Source organism: Notechis scutatus, chromosome 1, assembly GCF_049901735.1.
Source record: "Notechis scutatus isolate UNSWTSFEM ecotype Mainland chromosome 1, rNotScu1.2, whole genome shotgun sequence".
Lineage (NCBI taxonomy): Eukaryota > Metazoa > Chordata > Lepidosauria > Squamata > Elapidae > Notechis > Notechis scutatus.
In genome coordinates this window covers 102,860,679-102,887,764 of record NC_142009.1, presented here as the reverse complement: position 1 = coordinate 102,887,764, position 27,086 = coordinate 102,860,679, and the positions used below count along the sequence as shown (strand labels likewise).

Genomic DNA, 27,086 nt, shown 5'->3' with positions numbered 1-27,086 from the left:
GAAATAGAAAACAAAAACAAAACTTTCCTACTAGAAGATAGATAAAAAGAGTTATATGAATTACTGTATAGTCATAGATCTTTAGACCGAAGTGGTTTTATCCAATGGCAATTATTTTAAAGCTGGGGCATTAACCAATATATTTTTCACCAAACTCAATTTAAAAGTTAAGGCTTTTTTCCTAACAGTAGTGTGATACATACATTTGTATATACTAGGTAATAATAGACAAATCAGCCAAGTACAGTTTGTTTGTTTTTTAATAAAGATATAATTACAAAAAGGGGATAAAATCAATCCGGGAAAAGGGAAATTTTAATAGATCAGTTTAGACGTTTAACTACATCTTAACTCACATCCATTTTAAATAGTATTACATAAAGCCTGGTGGAAGGAACAAATTTTGTATCATAATTGAGGAATTCACAATACAAGTTGCCAAAAATCAAAACACAGTTGTTTGAAAATAAATATGCTCCATGCCGAATTCTACTAAATGAAAATAAAAAGTCTCTTCCAGTACGAAAAGTTTCTCTTAGTATTTTTTTCATTATGGTATTGGGTCCTTTGACTGACATACTGTAAGGCTTTATGTTCAAGGATTGCTTAGCTGTTCTGATTTTGTGCTGGGGGGGGGGGGGGCAGAAAGAAAAGACAGTTATTAGTATAGGTCACATGTTAATACTGTGTGCATTTATTATGCAAAAAGTGCAGTCCAAAATCTGAATGCAGGCTATAAATATAATTTCTCAAGAGCCTCACAAATGGCTTGGGCTGAAACCTGGACTCATTTTTTTGATTCTGGAGAACTTCTATGGGCCAAAGTGAGCGCTTTAAGCTTGGCATTTGTTTAAGGAATCTATTGCACCTTCAGAAAATTGTGGAAATTGCCTCCAAATGGGAATGGGCTTGCCTCACCCATTCAAGCATACACTATAAACAAATGCAATTGTTACCAATACAGAATTATTGTAATTTATAAGGGGCAGCAAGTAGATAATTAACATTTCAATAACATTTTAAAAGCAGATGGAGACTGTTCAGATGGAATATACTTACCCTTTGGTATCTACTTTCTCACTACTATTATCTTTAGATTTATCTTCTTCTTTAATATCTAGATAGAAAAAAGAGTAGCAGAATTTGCAAAAACAGTATAAGTAGTTATATGATGAAGAAATAATCTTCATTCAGCTTAACAGGACTCCCAGGTAAGTAAATATAAGATTGCAGCTCACATAAAACTGAAACTGCACCTCAGAAATTAGCTATTAATTTCACAGTCAATTTACATGCATTGGGGGTAATCTAGAAAATATGACAGCTCACCTTAATATGTACTATTAACAGTATTACTAATTTTTTATGACTTCAGAAAAATCTACACACTTTTGGATCCTTCCTCTCGACCCAGGAAGGCAGCACTGCAGTTACTTTGGTTTAAGTCGTAAAATGTGAGCTTTAGCTGGCTATTATCATAAAAAAGTTTTCTTCATCTAATCAGAGGAACATTGGAAGGGTTCAAAGGGAAGACAGAATTAAGTTTTGTAACCCAGTGGGGTTTTTCTTTTGAGCTACGTACATGACTGGAGGCCTGAAAGATAGCTTTTTTAAAAAAAAAAAAATTTGCACAGCTTTGCACATGAGACAACTCTCCAGGAAGCAGGTGAAACAGGATCTAAGACCATACTCTTATTTTTGCAAATATGAGCATAATTGTTTACATCTTTGTCTGAATGTGTGGTAGTTTAAGAGAACAGATAATGTGTCTCCATGCCTAGTCCAATTGTCTAGCTATTTATTCATTCAGTTGAACATTGGAAAGGAGCTATAATTATATGCAAAACAGATTACAAAATTTGCTTACCAGTGAATTTGGTATGTTTAGCTTAACAGAAAATATGTTTAATTTAGCATTGACTTACCTGCTTTTTTGTCTTCTGCCTCTTTCTTGTCTTCTTCTAAGCGTGCTTTCTTTGCCCCTTTCTTATGATCTGTAACATTTCTGCGTCCACCTTCTCCTTCATCTTCAGAATCAGAAAATTCTTCATCACAGGCTATCCTCTTATCAGAAGCACGAACTAGAATATGGAAATTTAAAAGAGATTATTCCAAGATTTTTCATACCTCTTCAAAATGTTACCTGATGACATAAAGGCTCTTCAGCAACGACACAGTATTTAACAACAACAAAAAAGCCATGGTAACCTGACACCTACTGATGTACATAAATTCAGCTGTCTTGTATTCAATTGTGCTGTTATAGTTTTTATGTTCAGGCTATCCCAGAAGTTCTGAACAAACTGAATGAATTTTAACACATTACTATTATTAATTGATAAGATACTTGTAATCTGTTCTCTCATGAAGCCTCATTTGCATAGCCACCCACCATCCCTATTTAAATGTTACACCAGTTAAAGCCATTCCATGCACCTGATGGAATAAGATGCAACTCATAAAGCTTATGTCTTATAATAAAATTTACTGATCTTAAAAGGTGCTACCAAACTCTAGATTTTGGGTTACCATGGAACAAATGTCTATAAAAGGAAACAAAATTGTTATGGGAATACATTTAAACCAGTCATGACATATCAGTAAAAAAGCAATTACTTATTTATATCAATCCACAAGCAATTACAAAGAAGCAACGTGACTTTTTCTTCAAAAAAGCAATTGCACTAGGATTGTCTTTTAATTATTTTCTCCTCAAAAACTGGAAGCAAAATCCAAAAATTCAAGGCCCACATTTTAAGCATTATCTATAAAATTTACTTACTAGAAATACGTTTGTCTGGATCTTCACCATCTTCATCACCACTGTCTTCATGAACAGCATCTTCTGGAATAGCTTGCATCTGCACACCAGGAGCATGGGGTAGCATGCGCAAGTTCTCAAATAAACGCTGCCTGCAAAGAAAGCAGTTTATTGTGAAATAACTTTGTTTTTGTCTTTGAAATTTTTAAGTATCGACAAAATTAGCTTTCTGATTGCAAGAAACTACTATAGAAAAATTGTATGGCAATAGGACTTCAAAGAATAGAAATTCACAGAAAAACATGACTAATGTAACAAATGTTTCTTCTGTAACCATAAAAACACCTGCATAAATGTTCACGCTATTTAAATACCAGCTTTGAACAATTATCCTGTTTTCAGTGTTCAATGTAAACTTACTGAAAATTGCTAATGTAACTTCATATTGACAGTTTTCAAAATAGTATGTAACCTATGAACGTTAATGATAAAAAAGATTTCTTGAGACTTAGCAGAGTTTACTTTCTAAGCAACAATGATTTTAATACAGGTAGGCCTCAGTTTAGAATAGGAAAAGTGATTTTTTTTTTTTTTAGTTACTAAATGGGTAAACTGTCAGTTTTCATTTTCTATATTATTTAAGATTTCAGATATAATTAGAAAACCTAGTCCTTGCTTTCTATTATTATTGATAATTTAATAAAACATTTACAAATTTTCACAGCATTAATATCTTTACTAAAAATAGGACATTAATACTTACTTAATCTTTTCCATATATTCAGGAGTGTTCTGATTTGTCATGTTTGATGGGCTTATATGCAGTTTGAAATCTGGTCCAAAGTACTCAAAGTAATCGTTATATGGCAATTCTGTTAAAACGAAATTGAGATATAACATTTTTATCCTTGCTGAATTCCATAACAGGCGTATATTTGAAAGTATTACTATAAAATTTTCCAGTTATCAAAACAATAAATGCAATGATTTACTCTAAGAGAAACATAAATAAAAGATAGTATGGTTCAGAATTATGGTTTGATTCAAATAGTGTTATGTTAAGTACATGCAGAATACTTATATTCTGTAAAAGAAGAAAAATAGGGTTTGCACTGTCATAGGAGTCGTGTTTTTGACACCTAGAATTTTGGAATGTATTCATTTAAACACTAAGTACATGTATTCATTTAAAGCTGTGCAAGTACAATATAAGTAGGATACAAAAGTTCTACAAAAGAGATGTTTCCACACTTACATCTATTTTGAATTACTAAAGCTTGAAAGAATGAATCAGTATTGTGTACACTGGAAAAGACTTCAAATAATTCAATTAAAATAATTTACTTCAAAAATTTAAAATGTGTTTTATGCATAGTACCATACACAGTAAGTTGATATAAGCGTTTAAAAATGCTGGAGTAAAAAAACTGGGAGGATAGCAGTGTTAATTCTGACTGAGGCATGGAAAACAGCCAGGTGACCAAGTCAGTCACTCCCTGAGAAAGAAGGCACTGACCAAACACATCTGAAAATGTCATCAAGAAAATTGGCCATTTCTATATACTGACTGGAAGGACTAAATAATTAATTTGAATCACTGTCTTAAGTTAAACAATTTATGAACATAATTACATACAAGGTTTTATGTGTTTTATTTATTTGCAATATTATTAAATTATTTTTAATAAGTATTATATTTATAAACTTGCATTTAAGAAACACCAGTTGAACTTTTATTTTTAAATAATTATTCAACCACAAGTAGAAACTTCAATAGGCAAGTAATAGTTACAAAAAGAATGTCTCTTTTAGTCAACAAAGGAATAATAGAATGATATAAGCCTTATGATAATATATATACACACACACATATCAAATATTAAGGATGCCTTTTAAACAGTGCAAAATCCACTGGATTCAAAAGGGGAAATAAAACATATTTATACTTACTTTGGGAACATATTATAAATATATATTATTTTAAGATATAACATCTCCCACTCCTTCAATAATAATAAAAAAATCCTTACACTATAATTGTAACAATTACAAGTTACAATTACACTGTATATTTTAGTGTATAGTATAAGCTGTACACTGTAAATTTAATGATGTTTCCAGAGAGTGAGATCCCTGAGAGCAAACAGACAACACAGATTAATAGAAGAGGTGGAAGAATAAGGAAGATGCAGGCAAAGTACTGTTTTTCCATAATATGACAGAGGTCAGTCCAACAAAACAGACCAGGCTGAAAATTAATACCACAAAGATCAGGACTACTTTTATTGTAACAGCTATAGTAACAGAATCTTGCAAGAATGAATCCCCTCACTTTATCTTTGTGCAAATTAGGAAGGGGCTTATTTGAGATGTTTTCTTGGCCCAGGCTCAAGATCCTCTTATATGGCCATTGCCTTGGTATCAGTTCTTCCTCTTGCCCTTCAAGGTCATTCCCATTTCCCTCTATAAAACATTACCAACATTATTCAAACCCACCAACTATTCATTCCTTTTGATTCATATGGGGACAAATGGTATGGCCAAAAGAGATCCTGAAAGAATCTTTGGAGAGTACAAAGCCTTCAGTTAGAAAATAAAGGAACTGGGAGTATAAATATTATTTTTGTCAGTATTTCCAATTGATGGTCGTGGCCCAAGAAGAGGACAAGATTCTGGAAGGTAATAACTAGCTACAGAGATGATGTTTGGATTCTACAATAATAGTGTATGTTACTTTCATGAAGGACTCAGGGGAAGAGATGAACATAGGAAGTTATGGAAAGGGTAACTTTAAAGGGTACCTTACGGTCTCTTTCCGGACAGCATGAATCAAAACAAAAATGTTGAGCATAGCAAAAACCAAGAATCAAATATGCCACCATGTTTTGGAGCCAAGAAACCGAAACATAGAGGAAGAAGCAGGGGTAGAATTGGGTCTGAAGAACTTTGCAGAAAATTAGTACTGTAGGGCTTTTGGGTGGTGCAGTATTCCTGCTGGAATCAGGAATTTGTTAAGGCAGAGAAAAGTCTAAGTGACTTATATTAATTATAACTTTAAATTATTAAGCAATCTGCACTTTTTAGTATAATATTTACCATTAGGAATTTCGCAGTCTAAGGCTACAGCAGTCTCATATGTCCAACATCGAGCAACATTGCGTATGGTATAGCCACCTCCTCCAAGCATCAAAAGAGGCAAGTTGAAAGTCTTTACAACTTCCACACATTTGGCATGACCTGCCAGAATCATAGACATTTAAAAAGGAAACATGCAGTTATAAAAGACACACATATTTAATATGAAGATTACCAAATAAGGATTTTCTATATTGAGAACTCATAACTAAACAAAGTATATCTGAAATGATAGAAGAATAAAGTGGGGTGAAGCATATAGTACTTCAGTTTTAAATTCCAGATAATTTATTGATCTTAAGGAAAATTAAGATGATCAATACTGTTATGATTACCCAAAATGTTTTAAGGTGTTTTGCATTAATGCACTGAGCTACCTGTATGTAAATTGTTTTCCAGGTTTTAAAAAAGGCACATAAGTGCCCACAATTAAGTGTAACTAATGAACGATTCTCTAAGAACTATGTTCCATTAATGGAAAAACTGGTTAAGCATCAGCAACTTTATATAACATAATGCTATATTTAAGGAAAGGCTGAAAGACAATCCATAAATCAGGTCATTGTTTGAGATATTTCCTTTCTTTAAAAAAACAACAGAATGACCACAGATGGCAAAACAGCAGTGGGAGCAGGCGCAATTCCATCTTTCAGTTGGCTTTCTAACAGACTTTCCTCGTTGGAAGCTGGCAGGGAGTGTCAGAAATGTGACTACAAGCAGCTCAGTAACATAGCAGTAGTAAAGTGCCCACAACTTTGCCAAATTTCAATCTCTTGAGAGCCACGGGTCATGGATTTTGGACACATTCTGGGTGTTGATTCAAAATCTGTTGCCCTATCACACAGTGTTTTACCCAATTAAAGTTTATAAACAATCACATAGACACAAGAGTCTTAGTAGTATACTAGACAGCCTGTGCCCTGTTGGGTCATCATTTCAGAGACATTTTCTTAACTAAACAGAGAAACAGAATGACCATGATGGGTGGGCAAAACAGCAGTGGGTATGGGAATTATTTCCATCCAGGTTCCCCATTGAGCTTCCTTGTGGGAAGCTCCCTCCCCCCCCCCCCATTTCCAGAATTCTGGACAGCTTATTTTGCTTGTGGGAAGGTTGCAGAGGTGAAACAGTACGAACACTGGGGAAGCCAGAAAAAAAATGCAAATCTAAAGCCAGTAGGCAGGTAAGTGTCACAGAATATTGTGTACATGACTGCAGCAGCCAAAATTTCCCTAAATTTCATTCAGTCATGTATCCTAGATTTCAGATGCATTCTGTAAATTAGCCCATTTAAAATAACTTGGTTCAAAATGGTTGCCCTATGATGCACCATTTTGCCCAGTTAAATATTATGGAAACAAGGGTTTTAGTAGCATATACATTCTTCTGCATGTTTATGTATATCTATTTCTTCACATGCCATTTGATAAGCAAGGCTATCATATGTTAAAATGCTAAAATGAAACAACTTTTTAAGTTATTCCTTCAACTGCCTACTGTGTACAAGAAAGTACATACTTGACCAAATGTCAATAATAGGCATTTGAAGTTTTAGAAGGTGATACAAATTTTCTTAGAGGACCCTTTAATTTATATACAACACATCACAATTTAACCATAAGTTATTTAATTACTATTTTTACTTCAGCATGAATAAATACTTTGATGGTTATATATAAATTGCTACATAAGCATTACAAAATACAGCTAAAATAAAAGAAAAATGTCTGAGATTGTTTAGAATTGGAAATCCATTGTAAGTCATAAAGCTGAATTCTTCAGCGAATTAAAGCTCATAAAACACTTCCACCAAAAATTTCTAATGTTTTCAATAATATGAAGCTGTAATGCTTCTGTAATGTTTTGTTCCCTTACCTTTAACAGTAAGATTAAAACATCCCAGTCGATCACCAGAGAGTGAATCGGCCCCACATTGCAATACTACTGCACTAGGTTGGTACATTTCCATCACTTTAGATATAATCTACAAAAAAGCAGGAATGATAGTAAACCTTTTGTTTACTACTACAATACCTATTTTAAAAGGTGTTTAGAATGTACTCACTGGTGACTTCTGGTTTGAAGGGCTTTGGCGACAGACAGGAATCCGCGATCATGTGCGGTTTCTGCCTGGGCTCGCCGTTGGAGCGCCCCGAGCCGGCTAGTTTCGGGGCTAAGCCACCCCGTAGAGGTGGTGAAGAAGGGGGAGACCGCCAGCAGGGTCGAGGAGAGCCGCATCTCTCCTCCTCAGCTGGACATTACTCCCTTTCCCGAAGGCGGTAGGAGCGGTGGTCAGAAATGGCCACCTCAAAGAAGAGCTCAACCGGAAAAGAAAGTGCAGGAGGAAGATAAGAAGTGAAAGTTTTGGCTGAGCGGGCTAAGTTGAAAAAGCAACAACTAAGATACCCTGGAATTTAATTTTTACAAGAAATAACATCGCTCCCAAAGAAGAGTCGGAAGCAGCGAAAGAAAGTGAAAAGGGAAAGGTTTGGCTTTCCCCCCCCTCTCTCTCCTTCCTTATATTGACAACTAAGAGACCTAAATAAGAAATTGGAAAAATCCACTTTGGCTTCAATAGGCAATTAAGTTGAAAATATAACTAAATGCCAAAGGGATAATAAAGATTTCTGGACATTTAAAACTTTTTCTTCTATAAGCAGGAAGGGAGAAAAAGAATAAGGGCAGGATCTGGATCTGGAAGAAGGAGGAGACTGCCTGGACTTTAAAAGAATCTAAAGTTAAATTCTAACAAGACTTCTAAAAGATACATTTTAACTGAAACTTTGCAACTAAATAGTAACCCCGGAAGAGAAAGTGGAAAAAAAGAAAGAGCAAAAAGAAACAGCTTGTGTGTATTTGGAGTACTTGGTGACTTTTGGATTTTTGGTTATTATATTTGAATGACTAAAATTAATCGGGTGGTTGTTTAAAAATTTCTACAATGGCATCACTTTTGGATGAATTGAAAATGGAACTTAAAAAGTACAAAGAAGATGCACAAGAAGGGAAGGGTTCTTTTGGCTTAGTTTTTCAATTCTTAGAAATGGAGATCTGGAACTATGAGAAACAACAAGAAAAGACTGCAAAACAAGAAGACTGGGACAAAGAAGAAGCCATCTTTAATGAACAAGTAACTTTACGTGGGGAAGAAAAAGGAAAGGGGGGAAAGAGGACGGAGAATTTAAGATTTAAAAAAACAACCAAAGAAAATAAAAATAATTTGAAAAATAAGTATAATATTGGAAAGCAACAGAAAAGGGGAATACAGAAGAGGGAAATTGAGAGAGAGACAAGGGGGTAAAAAGGGGAGAGAGAAGAAGAGAGGGAAGAAGGAAAGGAAAAGAAGTTACAAAGGTCTGGAGCAAGATATAAAGAAACAGGACCTATTTAGAGATAATGGGTGAAAATTTAACTGAAAAAGGGATTCTGTAAAGGCACATAAGATTGTATTGTTATATTTGTAATAGAAATAATTTTAGAAAATTTTAAACAACATATGATTAGAATGAGGGATAAAATAGTTACTGTAATTTAGTGAAATGTTTGTGAATAAAGTAAATGAAATAAAATAAATGATAAAATTGAATCAGGAAGGAATGGGAACATTTTAATTAGTCAATGTCTTATAAAATATAAGTGAAGAGGGTTCCCATAGAAGTATATCTAATTGAAAAGTAACATGAAAAATGTTAAGACTTTAATGAATATTAATATGATAAAATTGAATTGGAATGGAATGTTGTTTCAATTATATACATTTATAACTTTTTCTTTTTCTTTCTTTTTTAAGAATACTGTGTGTAGTTTAAGAATGTACCAAGCAGAATCCGAATGGAAGTTATGTATTATAGTGAGTGTTATAATTTTAGGGGAAAGATATAAAGACGTCATACTCCAATCAGTAACTACAGGAGAAATTTTGTATAATGAGAAAAGATGATAGACAATTGAAACAGGACAGACAAAAATATAAATATAATGATTTGAATTGAGATGAAATAAATAAAATAAAATATAATTGAGAAAATTAAGAGAGGGAAGAAGCCATGTAGAAAATGTAAAATAGTAATAAGATATGGAATAGAATATAAAAATGAGCATGAACTTGAATTTGTGTCTGTACGAAGAAATGTAACCCGGGATTATGCTGCTTTCAAAAAAGATGTTTTATTTGTATTTCTTTTTGTGAAAACTCAAATAAAATTTACACACACAAAAAAAGAATGTACTCACTGGTTTAAATATTTGTCCATATGACTCATCATCTATTCCATCTCTCATTGGAAAGTTAACTGCATAGTATTTGCCTTTTCCAGCTCCGATGTCCTATAAGAAAAACACAAACAGAAGGTATTGCACATCAGTAGCCAAGGAGAGAAAACAACATGGTATGCTGCATTTAATTCCAGATCAACATTGGCCATTACAAGTGATTTAAAAATGTTGCTTCTATATTGTAGCATGTGAGAAATATTAAGTAGAAAATAAACACAATGTATACCACAGAGGTATCAAACATATTTTACATGAATTTTTTTCATACACTATAAAGCATTTGATTTGTGCAATAGAAAAAATGTACAAAAGAAATATGTTCAGAGAAACAGGCTATAGACATGTGACAATACAGAAGAATCAGACCCAGAAGCAAAATTAGGATGCAATTTATCTCAGCAAAGCATGATTTGGAATCACTGTACAGGCAAATACAGTGTCTTTCACCAGGAATGAGGATTGCTTAAAATGCAGATATTCAGGCAGTTTAGATTTTATAAAACAACCAATTACCTGGGGTCTGCTCTGTCAGATCCGTAAAATCACATGCTATTTTATCTACAAGAAATGTGCCACATTCCACTAAGCAAAAGACACAAAAATAATATTCTTTTATGTTAATTCCTTTGTATTTTTATATAAATTCTAAATAAATCCTTCATTCAGTAATTTTAACAACTGCACTTCTTTAAACAATGGGTACTATTCGTATTCACCAGAATGAAGTTACTCTTTATTTCCAGTGGAAATAACTTGTAATGCAAAAACAACGGAGTGTACCCAGAATGATCAACTTCTCAAAAATCTTTGTTTTGAACATAATTGTCCCACATCCAACATTTCCTTTTTTTTTTCAATGTAAGTTATTGAAAAAATTGAAAAGAGTCCTCTAGAGGAAACAGATCATTTGGACTTCTTCCATCTGGATTCAGGCTAGGCCCTATGAATTTGGCTGCTTTGGTGGCTGATGTTTGCTGTGACCTAGATGGAGGAAGTGCAACCTTTCAGATCTTGTTCAACTTCTTAATGGTATCACACTGTCAACTAACCCATTTTTGATAGGCATTCAATAGTATTATACTCGTAATCATGTGATTTCTTCTCAAAATCACCTGTGTTTAGCATGAAGCAATAGTACCACCTTGTGGTAAAACAGGTTGAAAAAAGTTTCTTACAGTTATTAAACTATTGTATTTAATTCCTATTAAAAAGCTAAAAGGAATGGAATTCCACCTTTAAAAAGATAAATTGGTATTAGTGTAAACATCAAGTCCATTATTAGTCTTAACATTTAATGACATCAAAAATCACCTGGTTTCTCTAATCTCAGAACACAGCCCTATTGATACTAAAGATTCAGCCAACCTGCAATTGGCAAAATAAGAATGTGCCAATTTTTTTCACAACTACCCAAGAAACTCTGAAGCAATAAAAATTATCTCTGTTTTCTTAGCTGTTATAGTTTAGAGACACAAGCTTATGCACCCATATATATTATTATAGGTAGTTGTTCTACTCAGAAAACTTGATCATAACCAGATTTATTATGTCTATTGCATTTATATTTTGACTTTCTTCTACAATTTTTAACATTATGTACATGGGCTTTGCCCCAATGCCCTTTCAAGTCAACCAATCAGCTTTCTGATCAAATGGGGACTTGAACTGAAGTCTCCTTAGTCTCCAACAATTTAAAACACTATACTGGCCCAACATTATTAGTATAGTATAGCATTACATAAGAACACAGCCATTGTAGTTTGTTCATCAAAACAGTGCTTAAAACATGATTTCTTGCAATGTGTTAAGTTTTTTGTGAAGCATTTTTACTTGTTATTCTTTTAAGGTTTTTTAAAGCAGTATATTCAAAGGAGGCATTTTGTTTTTCAATGTGGGATACTAAAAAAATAATAGCCAAGCATTGGCCTAGACTCAAATGTGTTTAATGGATTCTAGTGATACAGTAACATTTGTCATGGATACATCCTTAAATAATTATGAATTAAATTGTGTTTTGACACTGGATTATCTGAATTAATAATAGACCTTTGTTTTTTCCTGTATTCTGCCTTCTCTATTAAGCTCAAATTTCTATAGTTCCTTTATAGTAACAACTGTTGTACAATGTAGCATTATCTCCAATAAAACAATACCCATTATACAACACAGTGAGTGTATTTATTCATGTTTTATAGGAACAAAATAAAGGCATATAATTTTTAATGCTAAATGTTATGTTTGCTGTCATATTAATCCTTGTAAATGAAGCAACGTATAGTTCAATTATAATTATTGAGAAATCTTAAAGACATCTTGGTGTCTATTGGTTTTGACTAGCCATTTTTAGGTTTTCTGGATATTTATCTTGCAAGTGAAAATGGAGTCCAGATACTAGATTGGAAGAACTTCACAATCACTCTAGATCAGTGATGGTGAACCTTTTTGGCACCAAGTGCCAAAAGGGAGTGCACGGTTTGCGTGCACATTGGGGACGTGACCTGGAAGAGAAGTTGCCCAGGGGGCATGCGCACACCGGGAAATTAACTTCCAGTTTCCAGCGCAAGTCTTCCCCTTACTGGCACATGTGACAATCAGCTGCACAACAGAAACTGGAAGACTAGCTCTTCCAGTTTTCGGCACTGCCCTACACACGAAGGACAGCTGATCATCGTGCATGCATGTGCGCCAGAAACCTGGAAGAGGAACGGATGACTCCACACATGGCAGCCGACATGGCTCCGCGTGCCACTTTGGGCACGTATACCATAGGTTCCCCATCATGGCTCTAGATGCTAAAATGACTTATTTAAAACATTAGTACCCTTCAGATGCGACATCTAATATAAAAAATGTAATTACTTTCAAAACATTACAGTACCTCTCCCACAAATGAACAAAAATAAGCATCTGGATTTACATTAATGTAGACCAATATCATATTAATGTAAATCTATTTAAATCCTGATGAATTTTAAATGAACTTAATGGAAAAGATGGACAGAAATTAATAACTAGTTTAACTTGAGAATGAGACTGAAGAATAGCATTTCTAAAATATTATCTTAATTAAATAAGCTTATAACTGAACTTACCCTTAAATCTCCTGTTCCAGGGAAATATTCACCGTATTTATGGAATGATACTGTCATAACTCGATCTGTGGTATAAAAAGCTTCTTCAACACCATCACCATGATGGATATCAATATCAATGTAAAGAACTCTTTGATGATATCTGGGCACAAAAGAAAAAAAGAGTAAAGCAATAGAAAAAAATCTCACTACTCTTCTTCAGAGGAAAATGTAAGCTAGAAAAATTCTTGATTTTGTTTTCCATCCCAGATTTAACCAATTACCTTTAATATGCAGATTTAAGTTCCACAATACAATCATATTTTATCCTTGATGCAACTCCAGTAATATTAGAACATTTCCAAATATTAGCCTAGATGATGGTGTAGAATGCAGTACTGTATATGCAATGTTATATGCATATTTATTATATAATATGGAGTTCACAATGCATAACTATATTGACAATTGCATGTTAAGATTGCAAAAGTACAATTACGTACTGTTCCTATTTTAACTGTGTGATATGCCTATTTTAGGTTTATGTTATAGTTTTTATATTTCCACTTTAAAGTTGAAGGAAGTTGTGCTATCAATTGTTGGCAGTCCTTGTGAAAGAGTCCTTTTTTCTTTAGGAAAAAAAAGAATAAAGTGCTTCAGGTCATCTGCAATGATACTTGTTTCTAATTTACAACCACCACCAATCATCATGGTGGAAAATATCTTGTTTCAGATAATGATTTATTTCTTTATCCCTTGATTTAACCCAAGATAATGGACTTAATTTTATCGGTAATCAGGATTGCCAACTAATTATTGGCACATCAGTCTCTTAAATGTAATTAGCAAGCTTTATGTCAAGCATGTATAAATTCAACTCTCAACTGGCCAATATGCTGGCTGAAAATATAGGCAAATTTTAGAAGTTATACATCAAGTTATAGCATTACTTTGAAAAATATATATCAAGTCAAAATTAGCGCAATATTTTATTGATATTAAGCTTGATTGAGCCGTGGTGGTGTAGTGGTTAGAGTGCAATATTGCAGGCTACTTTTGCTGACTGCTGATTGCCAGCAGTTTGGTACTTCAAGTCCCACCGGCTCAAGGTTGACTCAGCCTTCTATCCTTCCAAGGTCGGTAAAATGAGGACCCAGATTGTTGGAGCAATATGACTCTGTAAATTGCTTAGAGAGGGCTGTAAAGCACTGTAAAGTGATATATGAGTCTAAGTGCCATTGCCATTGCTATTTCATTTTATTTCCACATTTTAAATTGTAGTACAAATTAAAAACTATAGTTTAAATATATGTTTTCTCTGTGAGCTGGCATGATTTAAGTGGAGTCCAATGCATGCTTATGTACTGTTTTAAATTGGTTATAGCTACTACTTTTTACTTTGTGTAAGACTTCTGATATTGGTTAATAGTTTTCAGTTGATTTGAAGAAGATTGCTTTATTAGAAATTGCTTTTCACAAGGTACTTTTACAAGCAGGTTTATCAGCTCTTAAATAAAATGTTGTCTACAGAAAAAGGCAATTCAATCTGTCTGCCTTGGAGATATGTTTCTGACTCCCCCTTTTTATAGCCAGCAAAATATTTAAATAAAAATTCATAACCAATTTCAGAACAGAATTAACTTAACACATTTTGACACATTCTGAATGGCTGTTTTTGAGGGAAAATTCAGAAAATATAAATAAAAACTCTATACTTGTGATGAAAGGCAATTGAAAATATGGTAAATGTTTCCTGCTATCCATTTTATAAATCCCCACAGCTATCTTTTGTAATTTTCTTTATAACTAATTTTTCAGGACATTCACATACATCTTTCATACGGCTGCTATTAGCTAACTGATGTGACTAAATTTGAATGTGGCCAAGTTCTATTTTATTATTTCTAAAATTTATTTAGACTGAATCATGCTGTAAGTTGTTTTATTTGTAAGTTGTTTTTTGTTTGTTTTTTTTAAAAAAGTTTAGTTTGTATTATTTTTGGCATTTAATAGACCGTTGCACCAATGAGTGCAATAAAGGCTGTTTGGTACTATACATATACCCTTGTATTTGTGTTTCCCTTTTAATGTTATTATTTTTGGATATTTTATACATGAGTTAATAACATTAAAAAAAAATCTACCAAAACTTTGGAAATGCAGGTTTGGCAAATTCTCCTATCAAGTTTGGGGAAGGCACTGGATAAAAATTCTCCTTCCACAAGATTCATTTGTGTGTGTGTGTGTGTGTGTGTGTGTGTGTAATTCAAAATGTAGCAATACATTTTAACATTAATTCACTATTTAATTTTTTTTCTTATTCTTAAAGTGGAAACTACTTTCTTGAATTCTGTAGACAAAAATGCTACATATGACAGAAAAGTATATCCATATTATTTCTGCATGTAGCTATGACAAATCTTACCATAATTGCTGCCCCTCCTTATATCATATTCCCAAGCCATACAACTTGTAAACATTCTGCAAATTATTTTTTAAAATTAATGAATTTAAATTAAGTAGTCCCACTTTTTTTTGCAGATACAACACTCTTTTTTCTCCTAATCACACTAGTAACATATTTGGCAGCAAAATACTGATTTTCAAAGGCATGAATTTTGCAGAACATTATAAGAGTGATAGTGAAAATAAGGTAATGTACATGAAGCCCCTCTATATGTAAACCCTATTTCTTTACCTTTTACTTTCTTTTTACTTCCTTTTGTATTTTCTTTCTCTCTTCCTTAACTTCAATCTGCTTGCTGCATGCAATTAGGTCTTCTGTGAATCTCAATTTTCCTTGTTATATTTTTTGTTTAAATGTATATATTCTTTACAACATTTGACTTTAAAATTTAGCCTTGTTGCTATGATGCTTCCCAAAAAAGCCACTGCTTTAATGTGAAGCTGCTGATATTTTAATTATGCAATACCAATTAATCTTTCTATTTTTTTGGAAGAGAAGATAAATGTGCATATCTACATTTACACATAAACTCTTTTTAAGCTTCAATTTCTGGTTATGGGTAATTTCATCTTAATATGGTGCCCATGAATATATTTTTAAGATCCTGAAAAAGTACTGTTTAAATATACACCTACACATCTGTGTTTATGACCATGTGTGAAATTGGTAAGAGTTTAAGCATAGGCTGATAATTGAATGGATAACTTGTAAATTCCACCTTTATTATGATTGCTCTACTTGTTATGATAATATTCATTCATAATCTTAGATTTAAGAAACTGGACTTTCCCCACTTGTATTTGTTAACCCAAAATAAGTAAAATAGCTATTTTAAATTAATTTACACCTTAATTTTATAGTAACATAATTTTGCATTTTTATATGAGACTGAAATAAACAGACTTAGCCAATTTTGTTTGTGTTATGAATTCATCAATAAATTATTAGTGAAAATGATAACACCAAGTGCACAGATACACTGAAAGACTTTACAGACATCAAAAAAATCTGAAACTAAATGTAGCTATTAAAATATTAAAATTGTAATAAAGCTATTATAATAAATTGGACCAAACCATAATAAACTGATCTAAAGGTATAACGATTATCTATACTTTAAAAAAACATTCATGTCAATAAAAGCATTAATAAGAATCATATACTGTGAAAAACTATAGCTATCACATGACTGGAGATACAGGCTTCTTATAACTGTTCTTTCACTTTTACTAATTATAAGATTACAATCAGATAGTTTTGGAGTAGAACATGATATTTTTAAATTAAATTATTTAGAAAGAATGCATAAAGGGGAACTCATGTTACCAAAAAACCCTTTCCTAACTCTGCTATTTCTTTTTTCAACATACTCACTTTCAATGCAACGCTCATATTTTCAACTTATTTACTGGGTAAGTTATGTATATAACCATACCAAAAACTTACTTCAGTAACTCAAGAATGGCAAGTACAATATCATTGACATAACAGAAACCAGATGCCTCTGATTTCTTAGCATGATGAAGTCCTCCTGCCCAATTAACAGCCATATCTGTTTGTTGTCTATTCAATTTTACTGCTCCAGCTAAAGAAACATTATGAGAAAATGCAGTTAAAATATTTTGCAGAAATTAAAGACAAGATATAGTACCTAACAAGAAAAACAAGTGTTTCACAATTCTGTTCTGGTTTGAATTTCAACAGGTTTTTTTAAAGCACTTCTGCTGCTGTGTTGCAAATCACAGATTGTGGTTCAACTACCACAATTGAAACCAGTAACTCCATCGTTAAGCAATGAGGTCATTAAATGAAACATTACTTGACTGCCCTACTTAAAAATGACAGAATCCCATGTAGCTGTTAGGCAAGGATCCAACTTGATTCTCATTTTGGTTTCATTCAGCCCCAAGCCTTAATTCTTCCAACCCTCTTCAACTCCCCACCACTGTCAATCCCCACCCCTCAAAAAATATCTCTGTCTTTTTGTCTGTCTTGCAAAGTGATACTATTCAGAAGCATGAATTGGGACAGCCTGCTGCTACTGCCTCTGAGCGTCTACTTCTACTGAGGAGTGCTACCTCAAGCCCCATTGCCACTGCATTTAGTCTCATTGATACAGTGAGGACAGATGCCCCAGCCTATAGTCTTCCATCCCATGAAGTCCCTTTGCCATACAGGAAGAACATGCCAATCACACTAACAGGGAGAAAGGTCAGCTGGGAGTGCTAGTCATAAATACGAACATGCTTGAATTTTAATCACGTGACCAGGGCTGTGCTGTGATGGTTGTAAGTTTGAGGGCAAAAAGTCCATTTTTTCAACACCATTGTAACTCCAGTTAGTGAAAAAATGGATGTAAAAGGACTCCTGTAATACATTCAGTATGTCACTTTTAATAATGCTTTTTATTTATTCTACTGTCTTATTTTACATTTGTATTAATTTTATCTCACTTAGCAATAAAAGCACCATTCCATTACCTATATTTTTGCCAAAAGTTCAATGTGAAAATACCTTAATGTGAATAGAAGTGAACACATGGACTACAAGCAACACTAAGGTTTAATTTAATGACCTCAGAGTTTTGCAACATTGTGCAGTTAAAAAGTATTGGCCAGATTGCCAAACTTCAGCAATGTAATTGCCTCACAGAAGACAAAAGAAATAAGGTAATGTAGTAGCTTAGCACTGCAAAAATGGCAAACTAAAAACAAGCCAACAAGTAAAATTAAAAGGGTGAGTTATTTCTGTTTATAAAGATGCTATCAAAAAATACATAATGATTTTAAAAATCTCCCCAACACAGAAAATGAAAAGATATCTAAAGTAACACTGTTAGTGCTACTTAATTGACAAAACTTTGAAAAACCAGTAAGAAAAAGAATTAAGGATAATAAACTTACCTACAGAGCCTCCTGTTGACAGCTGACAGAACTCAAACAGTCCATCAAACACAGGACAATCTTCCCCAACATTAACTAATAAAGAAAACTTTCATTAATCATTTAAAGTTCTCTCTCAAGGTACATGTACATACTTTAGGTTTGTTTTGCTAATAATTTTTGACATTAAGAAACTAAAAAAAACAAATACTAATATTCCAAGTGAGGTCCATTTATTATAGAAGTTAATTTTGTTTTGCAATTTCATTTCACTATAGATGCTGCACCTGTTGATTACCTTGCTCTAACAAACTTAATATATTCACATCAGAAGTTAAAAGAACTGTGGCTTTCCTCCTTTGATACATATAATAATCCTAAACTGTAGAGCAGAAATCTTCATTTTAAACTAGTATAGTTTCATGCATTTGAAACTTCATCATTAAAAAAAGATTCAAACTAATGCTGCTAAATCTCATAGTGTTGCCCTTTATTTATTATATCCTTTCCTGTTCATGCTGGTGCTAAGCAAATAACTATATGACTAAAGGAAATAATTGCTTTCTGCCTCTGTTAATGGTGTTAGAAGCAATATGGTTATTCCAACAGAAGTGCATTGCTACTTCAAAATTCATTTTAACTAGAGAAAAAGCTTTGAATCCCAACAGAAAGGAACAACTGAATAACTTTCAGTACTTCAATTCTACAGAATGGTAATTAGGAACATTTTGTTTGAACAAAGTTTTGATTATTCTCCATATAACAGGCAATTAAAGAAATAAAACTATTGAAAATGCTAACAATTACTACAAAATCCAATAAGTAATAAAATATTTTGTAATTTTCTTCCTTAAATCAATTCTGTAATGTTGAAGAAAAATTAACTGCTTTAGAAATAGTGCTCAGATTTTCTTTGTATGCAAGACATAGCATTTCTTATGATATTCTTTTATTTAAAATCAATGGGAGACTTACATCTCTGCATTTGTTTGCTGTATTCAGACATATTGTCAGGTCTTATTGAACGAAGAAATTTGATGTATTCATCGCTGTGGTATTTAGTCATTTCTTCTGCTGTAGCTTTGTGGGGACGCTAATAAGCAACAAGATTGACATGGCTGAACTACAGGAAAAGAGCTAGCAGTATTTTAAGTAAATTTCATCACACATTAAACTGACTCAAAAAAGAAGATAATTTCAATTTTGTCCTTGCCACATAAGTATAATAGTTGCTGCATATATTTTATAATATAGTAGAAAGTAAGTATGGATTAAATGCAAAGTATTTTTGATCATAAAAGAAAACATACACTGCTCCAAAAAATAAAGGGAACACAAAAATAAGCATCCTAGATCTGAATGAATGAAATATTCTTATTAAATACTTTGTTCATTACATAGTTGAATGTGCTGACAACAAAATCACACAAAAATTATCAATGGAAATCAAATTTAGCAATCCATGGAGGTCTGGATTTGGAGTTACACTCAAAATTAAAGTGGAAAAAAACACTACAGGCTGATCCAACTTTGATGTAATGTCCTTAAAACAAGTCAAAATGAGGCTCAGTAGTGTGTGTGGCCTCCACGTGCCTGTATGACCTCCCTACAATGCCTGGGCATGGCTCCTGATGAGGTGGCGGATGGTCTCCTGAGGGATCTCCTCCCACACCTGGACTAAAGCATCCCACAACTCCTGGACAGTCTGTGGTACAATGTGGCGTTGGTGGATAGACCGAGACATGATGTCCCAGATGTGCTCAATTGGATTCAGGTCTGGGGAACGGGCGGGCCAGTCCGTAGCATCAATGCCTCCGTCTTGCAGGAACGGCTGACACACTCCAGCCACATGAGGTCTAGCATTGTTGTGCATTAGGAGGAACTCAGGACCAACCGCACCAACATATGGCCTCACAAGGGGTCTGAGGATCTCATCTCAGTACCTAATGGCAGTCAGGCTACCTCTGGCGAGTGCATGGAGGGCTCTGCGGCCCCCTAAAGAAATGCCACCCCACACCATTACTGACCCACTGCCAAACCGGTCATGCTGGAGGATGTTGCAGGCAGCAGAATGTTCTCCACAGCATCTCCAGACCCTGTCACGTCTGTCACATGTGCTCAGTGTGAACCTGCTTTCATCTGTAAAGAGCCAGTGGCTAATTTGCCAATTTTGGTGTTCTCTGGCAAATGCCAAACGTCCTGCACGGTGTTGGGCTGTAAGCAAAACCCCCACCTGTGGACATCGGGCCCTCATGGAGTCTGTTTCTGACCATTTGAGCAGCCACATGCACATTTGTGGCCCGCTGGAGGTCATTTTGCAGGGCTCTGGCAGTGCTCCTCCTGTCCCTCCTTGCACAAAGGTGGAGGTAGCTGGGTTGTTGCTCTCCTACGGCTTCCTCCACATCTCCTGATGTACTGGCCTGTCTCCTGGTAGCACTTCCATGCTCTGGACACTACGATGACAGACACAGCAAACCTTCTTGCCACAGCTCGCATTGATGTGCTATCCTGGATGAGCTGCACTACCTGAGCCACTTGTGTGGGTTGTAGACTCCGTCTCATGCTACCACTAGAGTGAAAACACCACCAGCATTCCAAAGTGACCAAACCATCAGCCAGAAAGCATAGGAACTGAGAAGTGGTCTGTGGTCACCACCTGCAGAACCACTCCTTTATTGGGGATGTCTTGCTAACTGCCTATGCTTTCCACCTGTTGTCTATTCCATTTGCACAAAAGCATGTGAAATTGATTGTCAATCAGTGCTGCTACCTAAGTGGACAGTTTGATTTCACAGAAGTGTGATTGACTTGGAGTTACATTGTGTTGTTTAAGTGTTCCCTTTATTTTTTTGAGCAGTGTATATTGTATCAAGTATATATCAAATAATTAAAATCAAGTTTTAGAGAACAAGGCGATGAAGTCCCTAGGAAAAAAAAATCATTCTACTTTCTCCAGCATAAAGAAAATCATTCCATGAAGTGTACAACCTACAATTATCTCCTGCATTGCCTTGCATAGGATGCCATTACCTTTTCAAGGTGAAGCTGGGAGTTTTTTTTCCAAGCCCATTTTGACTCATTCAACATGGAGCACCTTCATCTGCCCTGCCCCATCAAGAAAAGTATAAAATGTCCAGGTATAGCTGCTTTTGAGGGCCTTTTAAATGCCTGTGTTCATGTCCTACAAGAACAAAGGCTAATATCCATATTTTCTTTCTCTCCAGAATTCATGCTGCTACACAGCACAACTCTTATGAGCAGAGTTCTGACAATTTTGGGTGCCTCTTTTCTTTCCCTGTCAGAGAGGGTGCAGGGTAGCTGAGATGAACTTTACCTATAGTGTTCACCTGAAGCATTGTGGCAGGACAGATCACATGAGTTTGAAATCTATGTTCCAGCAGGTCACAGATTTCTTATTTTGACGTGATATCTAAAAAACACTTCGTGTCTCCACAATAAAGTATAGTGTTGCATGGAGTTTAAAATTTGAAGATGTACAACTATTATTTAAAGGGCTATATTCTTCTCACTGATCAATTTTTAAGTGATAGCAATAAATTCATACTTACATAGATTTCCATTTTTCTGTACAAGCCATAATTTAACAATAAATTATGTGTCATACGGATTCTGTGAGGCTTCATTGGGTGACCCTGGCCATAATAATAGTTTCCAATGTCACCTAGAACCAAAAAAACAACAACAGTCCTATTATTACTTTTTTCTAGCTTTAAGTTTTATGATACATTCACCAGTCATCTCTTGTGTATCACTTCATTAGTGAACATTCTTTAAAACAAAACTAAAAACCCACTGGGGTTTGGAAGCCTTCAGAATTTATGCAGAAATGCAAACATTGCAACTCATTTACATATTCTTGACACTGGAAGAAACAGTGATAGCTACCAATAATTGATGGTTTAACTGTGTTTGAAACAGAATTATGGCACAAGTTATGTTACTACTTGCTGCCATCCCCATCTTAATGCAGACTAAAGCTACAAAACTTACATAACATGTTCTTGACATTCCCAAAGAATCATACTTTCGTCTACATTCTGAAAATGCCCATGGAATAATTTATCTCTAGTGCAAAGCTGATAAATGAGCTGTGTGATCTGCATGTGCAAAATATTATTTGAACCTAAGGCAAAATATTAATCCTGGTAATATTAGTCTCATCTCATATTCAAAACAGGTATGTTTAACAAAAGCCGTAAACTGCATTTAATTTCTTCAATTAAACAATAAACATATTAAACAATAAATTGATGAAATATACTATTATCCTTTTAATTCTTAAGCCCTAATCAATAGAGTAATAGAGATCAATTCATAATTGATCTCAATTTATAATCTCAATCAATTCATAATCAATTCATAATTGATCGTTTAACAAGCGTTTGCAGCCACCATAGTTTCAGAACAGGTCCTTTATAGCCTGTAAAGCATTTACAGTCTTCAGGCAGTCCTTGATATATGAACACAATTGGGACTGGAATTTCAGTCACTATGCAGTGGAATAGTTAAATGAGTCACCATGTGACTGGAGCCATTTACAATCATTCTTACTGTGGTCATTAAGCAAACCAGGCTTCTCCTTTGATATTGCTTGTTAAGACGACAGCTGGGGAAGATCACAAATGGTTGCATGTATCAAGACTGATGATGGTGGTGGTGCAACAGTCATAACTTTAGGGGCAGATTGCAAGTCATCTTTTTCAATGCCATCATAAACTCCACACTGTCATTAAATGAATAGTCGTAAGTCAAGAACTAGGTGTATTGCATTTGCAAATTTTTGCTCAGTGATTTGCATGGAATTATTGGTTTTAAATGCCTACCAAGCATTTATCTAGAATTTAAGCTAATGCATTTATCCATTCATTCTAAGTTCTTTAAACAAAACAGTGATTTTTAAGTAAAGACAACAATAAAACTGTTTTGTTATTTTTAGGAAGTTATGAAGGGAATTTTAACTGAACAATCCAAAAACAGTCAACTTTCTTTTTACAATTTAACATGCCATTCCACATCACAAGTGTAACAATGTATTATGATTATTACTGTTAGAATGGGGTAAATATACAATGAATCAGACACAATAAGTCTATTATTTTGATTCTCAGTTCCATAATACTGAGTCAAATGTAATATAAAATATTATTTTTTATATAGAAAATAGTTTTTTCTAACTCCTGCTCCTTTATTTCTTCAAGAATTCTTATTATGTGCCATCAAATTAGCATGGATTCTTAGCAACACTTTCTCCAGGTCAATTTCTTTCAATCCCAGCCTTCAGGTTTTCCAGTGGTGTGGCTACCACTGTTATAATCAGCTCCTTCTACCAGCTCCAGGAATTTTTACTGGTCTTATTGTGTAGGCTGCCATATTTTTGTAGATATGAGGTTCAAGATTTCAAAGCAATCCCATAACTTCTTGAAAATGGTGTGTATACATTCAAGATTACACATTTCTCATTAGATCTAGTTTCTTAGCTAAAATACTAAGAGACCACTAATCTTGTGGTTCCCAAACTGCACAATGCTGCCTTAACAAACTCATAGGGGCACCATAGGATATTTTACTACATAAGTAATGAGATTTTCCTTAGCTTCCTTGAGGTAAGTACACATTTTGGGAACCATTGTGTACTATGGTGTACCATGAAATTATTAAAATAATAAGGGCACTGTGAATTGAAAAGTGTGGAAGCCTCTGCATTAACCTAAGCGTTTCCTCTCCAGTAAGATTTAAACAGGAAAGATATTTTATTTTTCTACATTAATAATTTCAATACTGACACATTATCCTCATTTTTTAAAAAAAATTATCCCTGTCAATTTGGGGTTCTGGGAAAATTATTCACTCATGAAACATACAAGGCATTTGTGCCCCAAGTTTTAATTTTTTTCCATAGTGATTTGAGCACAAGATGACAAAAAAAAGTTTACACCATGTCAGCTTACAACAACTTATTCAAACAGATCAGCTACAACCTGTAAGATTTCATTTGGGCAATTATCTCTACTTTAAAGAACAGCATAAGGCTGATTCTCCTTTCCCTTTAATTATGGTATGAACATGGTTCATTTAATATTTTTAAATGATATGCTCTCATGACATTGCATGTATCTCATCTCTAGCCAATCTTTTTTATCTGTCCCAGTTTCATAGAAGACACCTCTCCTTCTGATGCAATTTTCACTTAGGACATATCTATCACACTTCACTAACTGAAGTTTAATTGTTGATGCAGTCAAGACTTAAGATCTGCTACCTCTTTTAGGCTGCTGCAAACATGCTTCTTACCAACTGGTTACATAGCTATTTTAGCTTTGACTACATGTGCAGAGGAACTGCCTCTGGTACATCAGGCTGGTGATTTCTGAAGAGATTTTAAAGTTTTATATAGGCTCCTTTATGAATAAGTATGCTAATCTGTATTTCTGAAAGAATATTAGACATTTACTTTTACTTACTTTTGAGTGACAGAAAATGTATTATTCAGAATGAGCAAGTAGCAATAAACACCACAAAGAGACAAGGAGCAAGAATAATAGTATTAAAAAAACAGTGAACCCTGCAACATGTTTAGGTTATTTTTAACATAGGTACTTTCAGAAGAGCCAAGTTCATACTAGCCAGGATAACAAGTCACAACCACAAAGAACTAATAACTCAAGGAATATAAAAGATAGCTAAATCTTACATACCCAGTACCCACCTATGCTCCTTCACCCATTAAGAGGAGGATTTTTCCCATTAGCAGCCAAGACTCAGAGAAAAAACAAAGTTATGAGGATCTACCTGTACATTTGATTTTCTTGAAGTATAAGGACAGCAACACTTGCCAGTTTGATTCCTGAGGCAGAATAGGAATCAGTAGTCAGGACAACAGAGTTGATGGCAAAATACTTTTCAGGAGATTCAAGGACTGGAGGATAACTTTTCAGCATGATCATTAGGAACAGCCCATCTTTAATTCGTGCCCTCCCATTATTATTCAAACAGCAGTTACCTGTATCTTATATCACTGTATTCATATTGTGAAAATCATTCTACTCTGAGAATATTTGTTTTCAATTAAGACTTTAACAATTCTTCTAAACAGAAACTTCTCAGTAATTTCCCCATAAAAACACATTTTGCTCATTCTTGGAGTTTTTGCAAGCAGATAGTTTTACTATTCTTTTACTTAGTTTGTGTGGCGTGATCAATTTATCTGAGGAAAAAAAATAGCTATTGGAAAATTTCAAACTGAAATATTTGATCTTCTATTGATTAGCTCAGATGTCCTATTATATATTTCAAATCACAAGAAACATTTTTGATTTTGGATATTAACATTAAAAATACCCGGAGAACATTTTTAATTTTTGAGTTTTATAAATGCTGTTTTGTAATGGACTTCCTCTGATGAGGGACACAATCTTACATTTCTCCTTTTAATGGGAATTAAAACCTTTCCTTTCCTTTTCAAACACCTGAAAAACTTAGAGTTTGCATTAATCTTTCCCTGCCCAAACAGTAAAAACGGTTACTTGATGACCAGGAAAATATCCTGTTAATTAAATCAATTCTCCATGCAGGTGGTATTTATTTTGCATTCTATTGGGAGGGGGAGGGCAAGAATCAGGGAAACAAAACCCTCCACGGCGTTTTCGAGAGCTCTGCGTTTTAAGGCGGGTTTATTTCTGCAACTTTGGAGTTCTCCGTCCCATACCCCACGGAGAGCAATTCCCATTTGCAGCAGTTGAACGTGTTTATTTCGGAGTTGTAGTCAAAATGGGATAACGACAAAATGGGAACGGGGGGGGGAGGGCAAAAGAGCCACCGGTTTTCCATACAAGGGTTATGCTCGGACTTTGCAAAACAGCTATTAAGTTGAGCTGCAGACTGGAAGAAAGATTGCAAGAGTAAAAAAAAAAAGGAATAAAGAGCGGGGTGAGCAGAAATCACAAACGAGACGAGCTACCAGCCGCGTCTCACATCCAAATGCACGCCAGGCAAACACAATAGGTAGAAGCAACAGTACCAGAAAAACTAGGGGGAGGGGATGCCTGCGGCGCGTGCGCCGGAAAAAAAAAAGAAGGCGCGCGAGGATAAGAGGGTGTATGGGAGGGGCGACGCGAGGAGCGCAACCAACGAACACCCTTCAACGATTAAATTGGGGGGGGGGAGGGGGGTTCCAAGTGGACAGACAGAAGGACAGTAGTCCTTGGGCATATTACACCCCTTCCCTTGCAGCCTCGCCCTACTTACACCCTTCTCTCACCGTCATAGTAGTAACAGACTTTCTTCTTGCCGCCTCCCTGACTATACGCCATGAAGCCGTCTGAAGGAGGCTCCCTTGGAGGGGACGGGAGGGATTCGATTCGATTCGACAACAGGACCGAAGCCGAACTATCTGGGAAGGCAGCGACAGCACGGCAACACAGATGCCGGAGCCGGGGACAGCGTAAGGGAGCTTGGGGTCCCGCCTCCTCCAAACG

The 27,086-nt window shown here is 34.6% G+C and overlaps 1 protein-coding gene across 1 annotated transcript; it reads right to left on the bottom strand.

Moving 5' to 3' along the window:
* Positions 1 to 242: 242 nt before the first annotated feature.
* HDAC2 (histone deacetylase 2) lies at positions 243 to 27,086 on the bottom strand. Its single transcript, XM_026666697.2, has 14 exons — positions 26,870 to 27,086; positions 22,161 to 22,273; positions 19,567 to 19,684; positions 18,613 to 18,687; positions 17,156 to 17,294; positions 13,264 to 13,405; positions 10,130 to 10,222; positions 7,772 to 7,880; positions 5,858 to 5,998; positions 3,525 to 3,633; positions 2,783 to 2,913; positions 1,926 to 2,081; positions 1,060 to 1,117; positions 243 to 626 (listed from the first exon to the last, which is right to left on the bottom strand). Exons 1-14 carry the CDS (start codon positions 26,919 to 26,921, stop codon positions 596 to 598), a joined length of 1,467 nt encoding a protein of 488 aa, XP_026522482.1. The 5' UTR covers positions 26,922 to 27,086; the 3' UTR covers positions 243 to 595.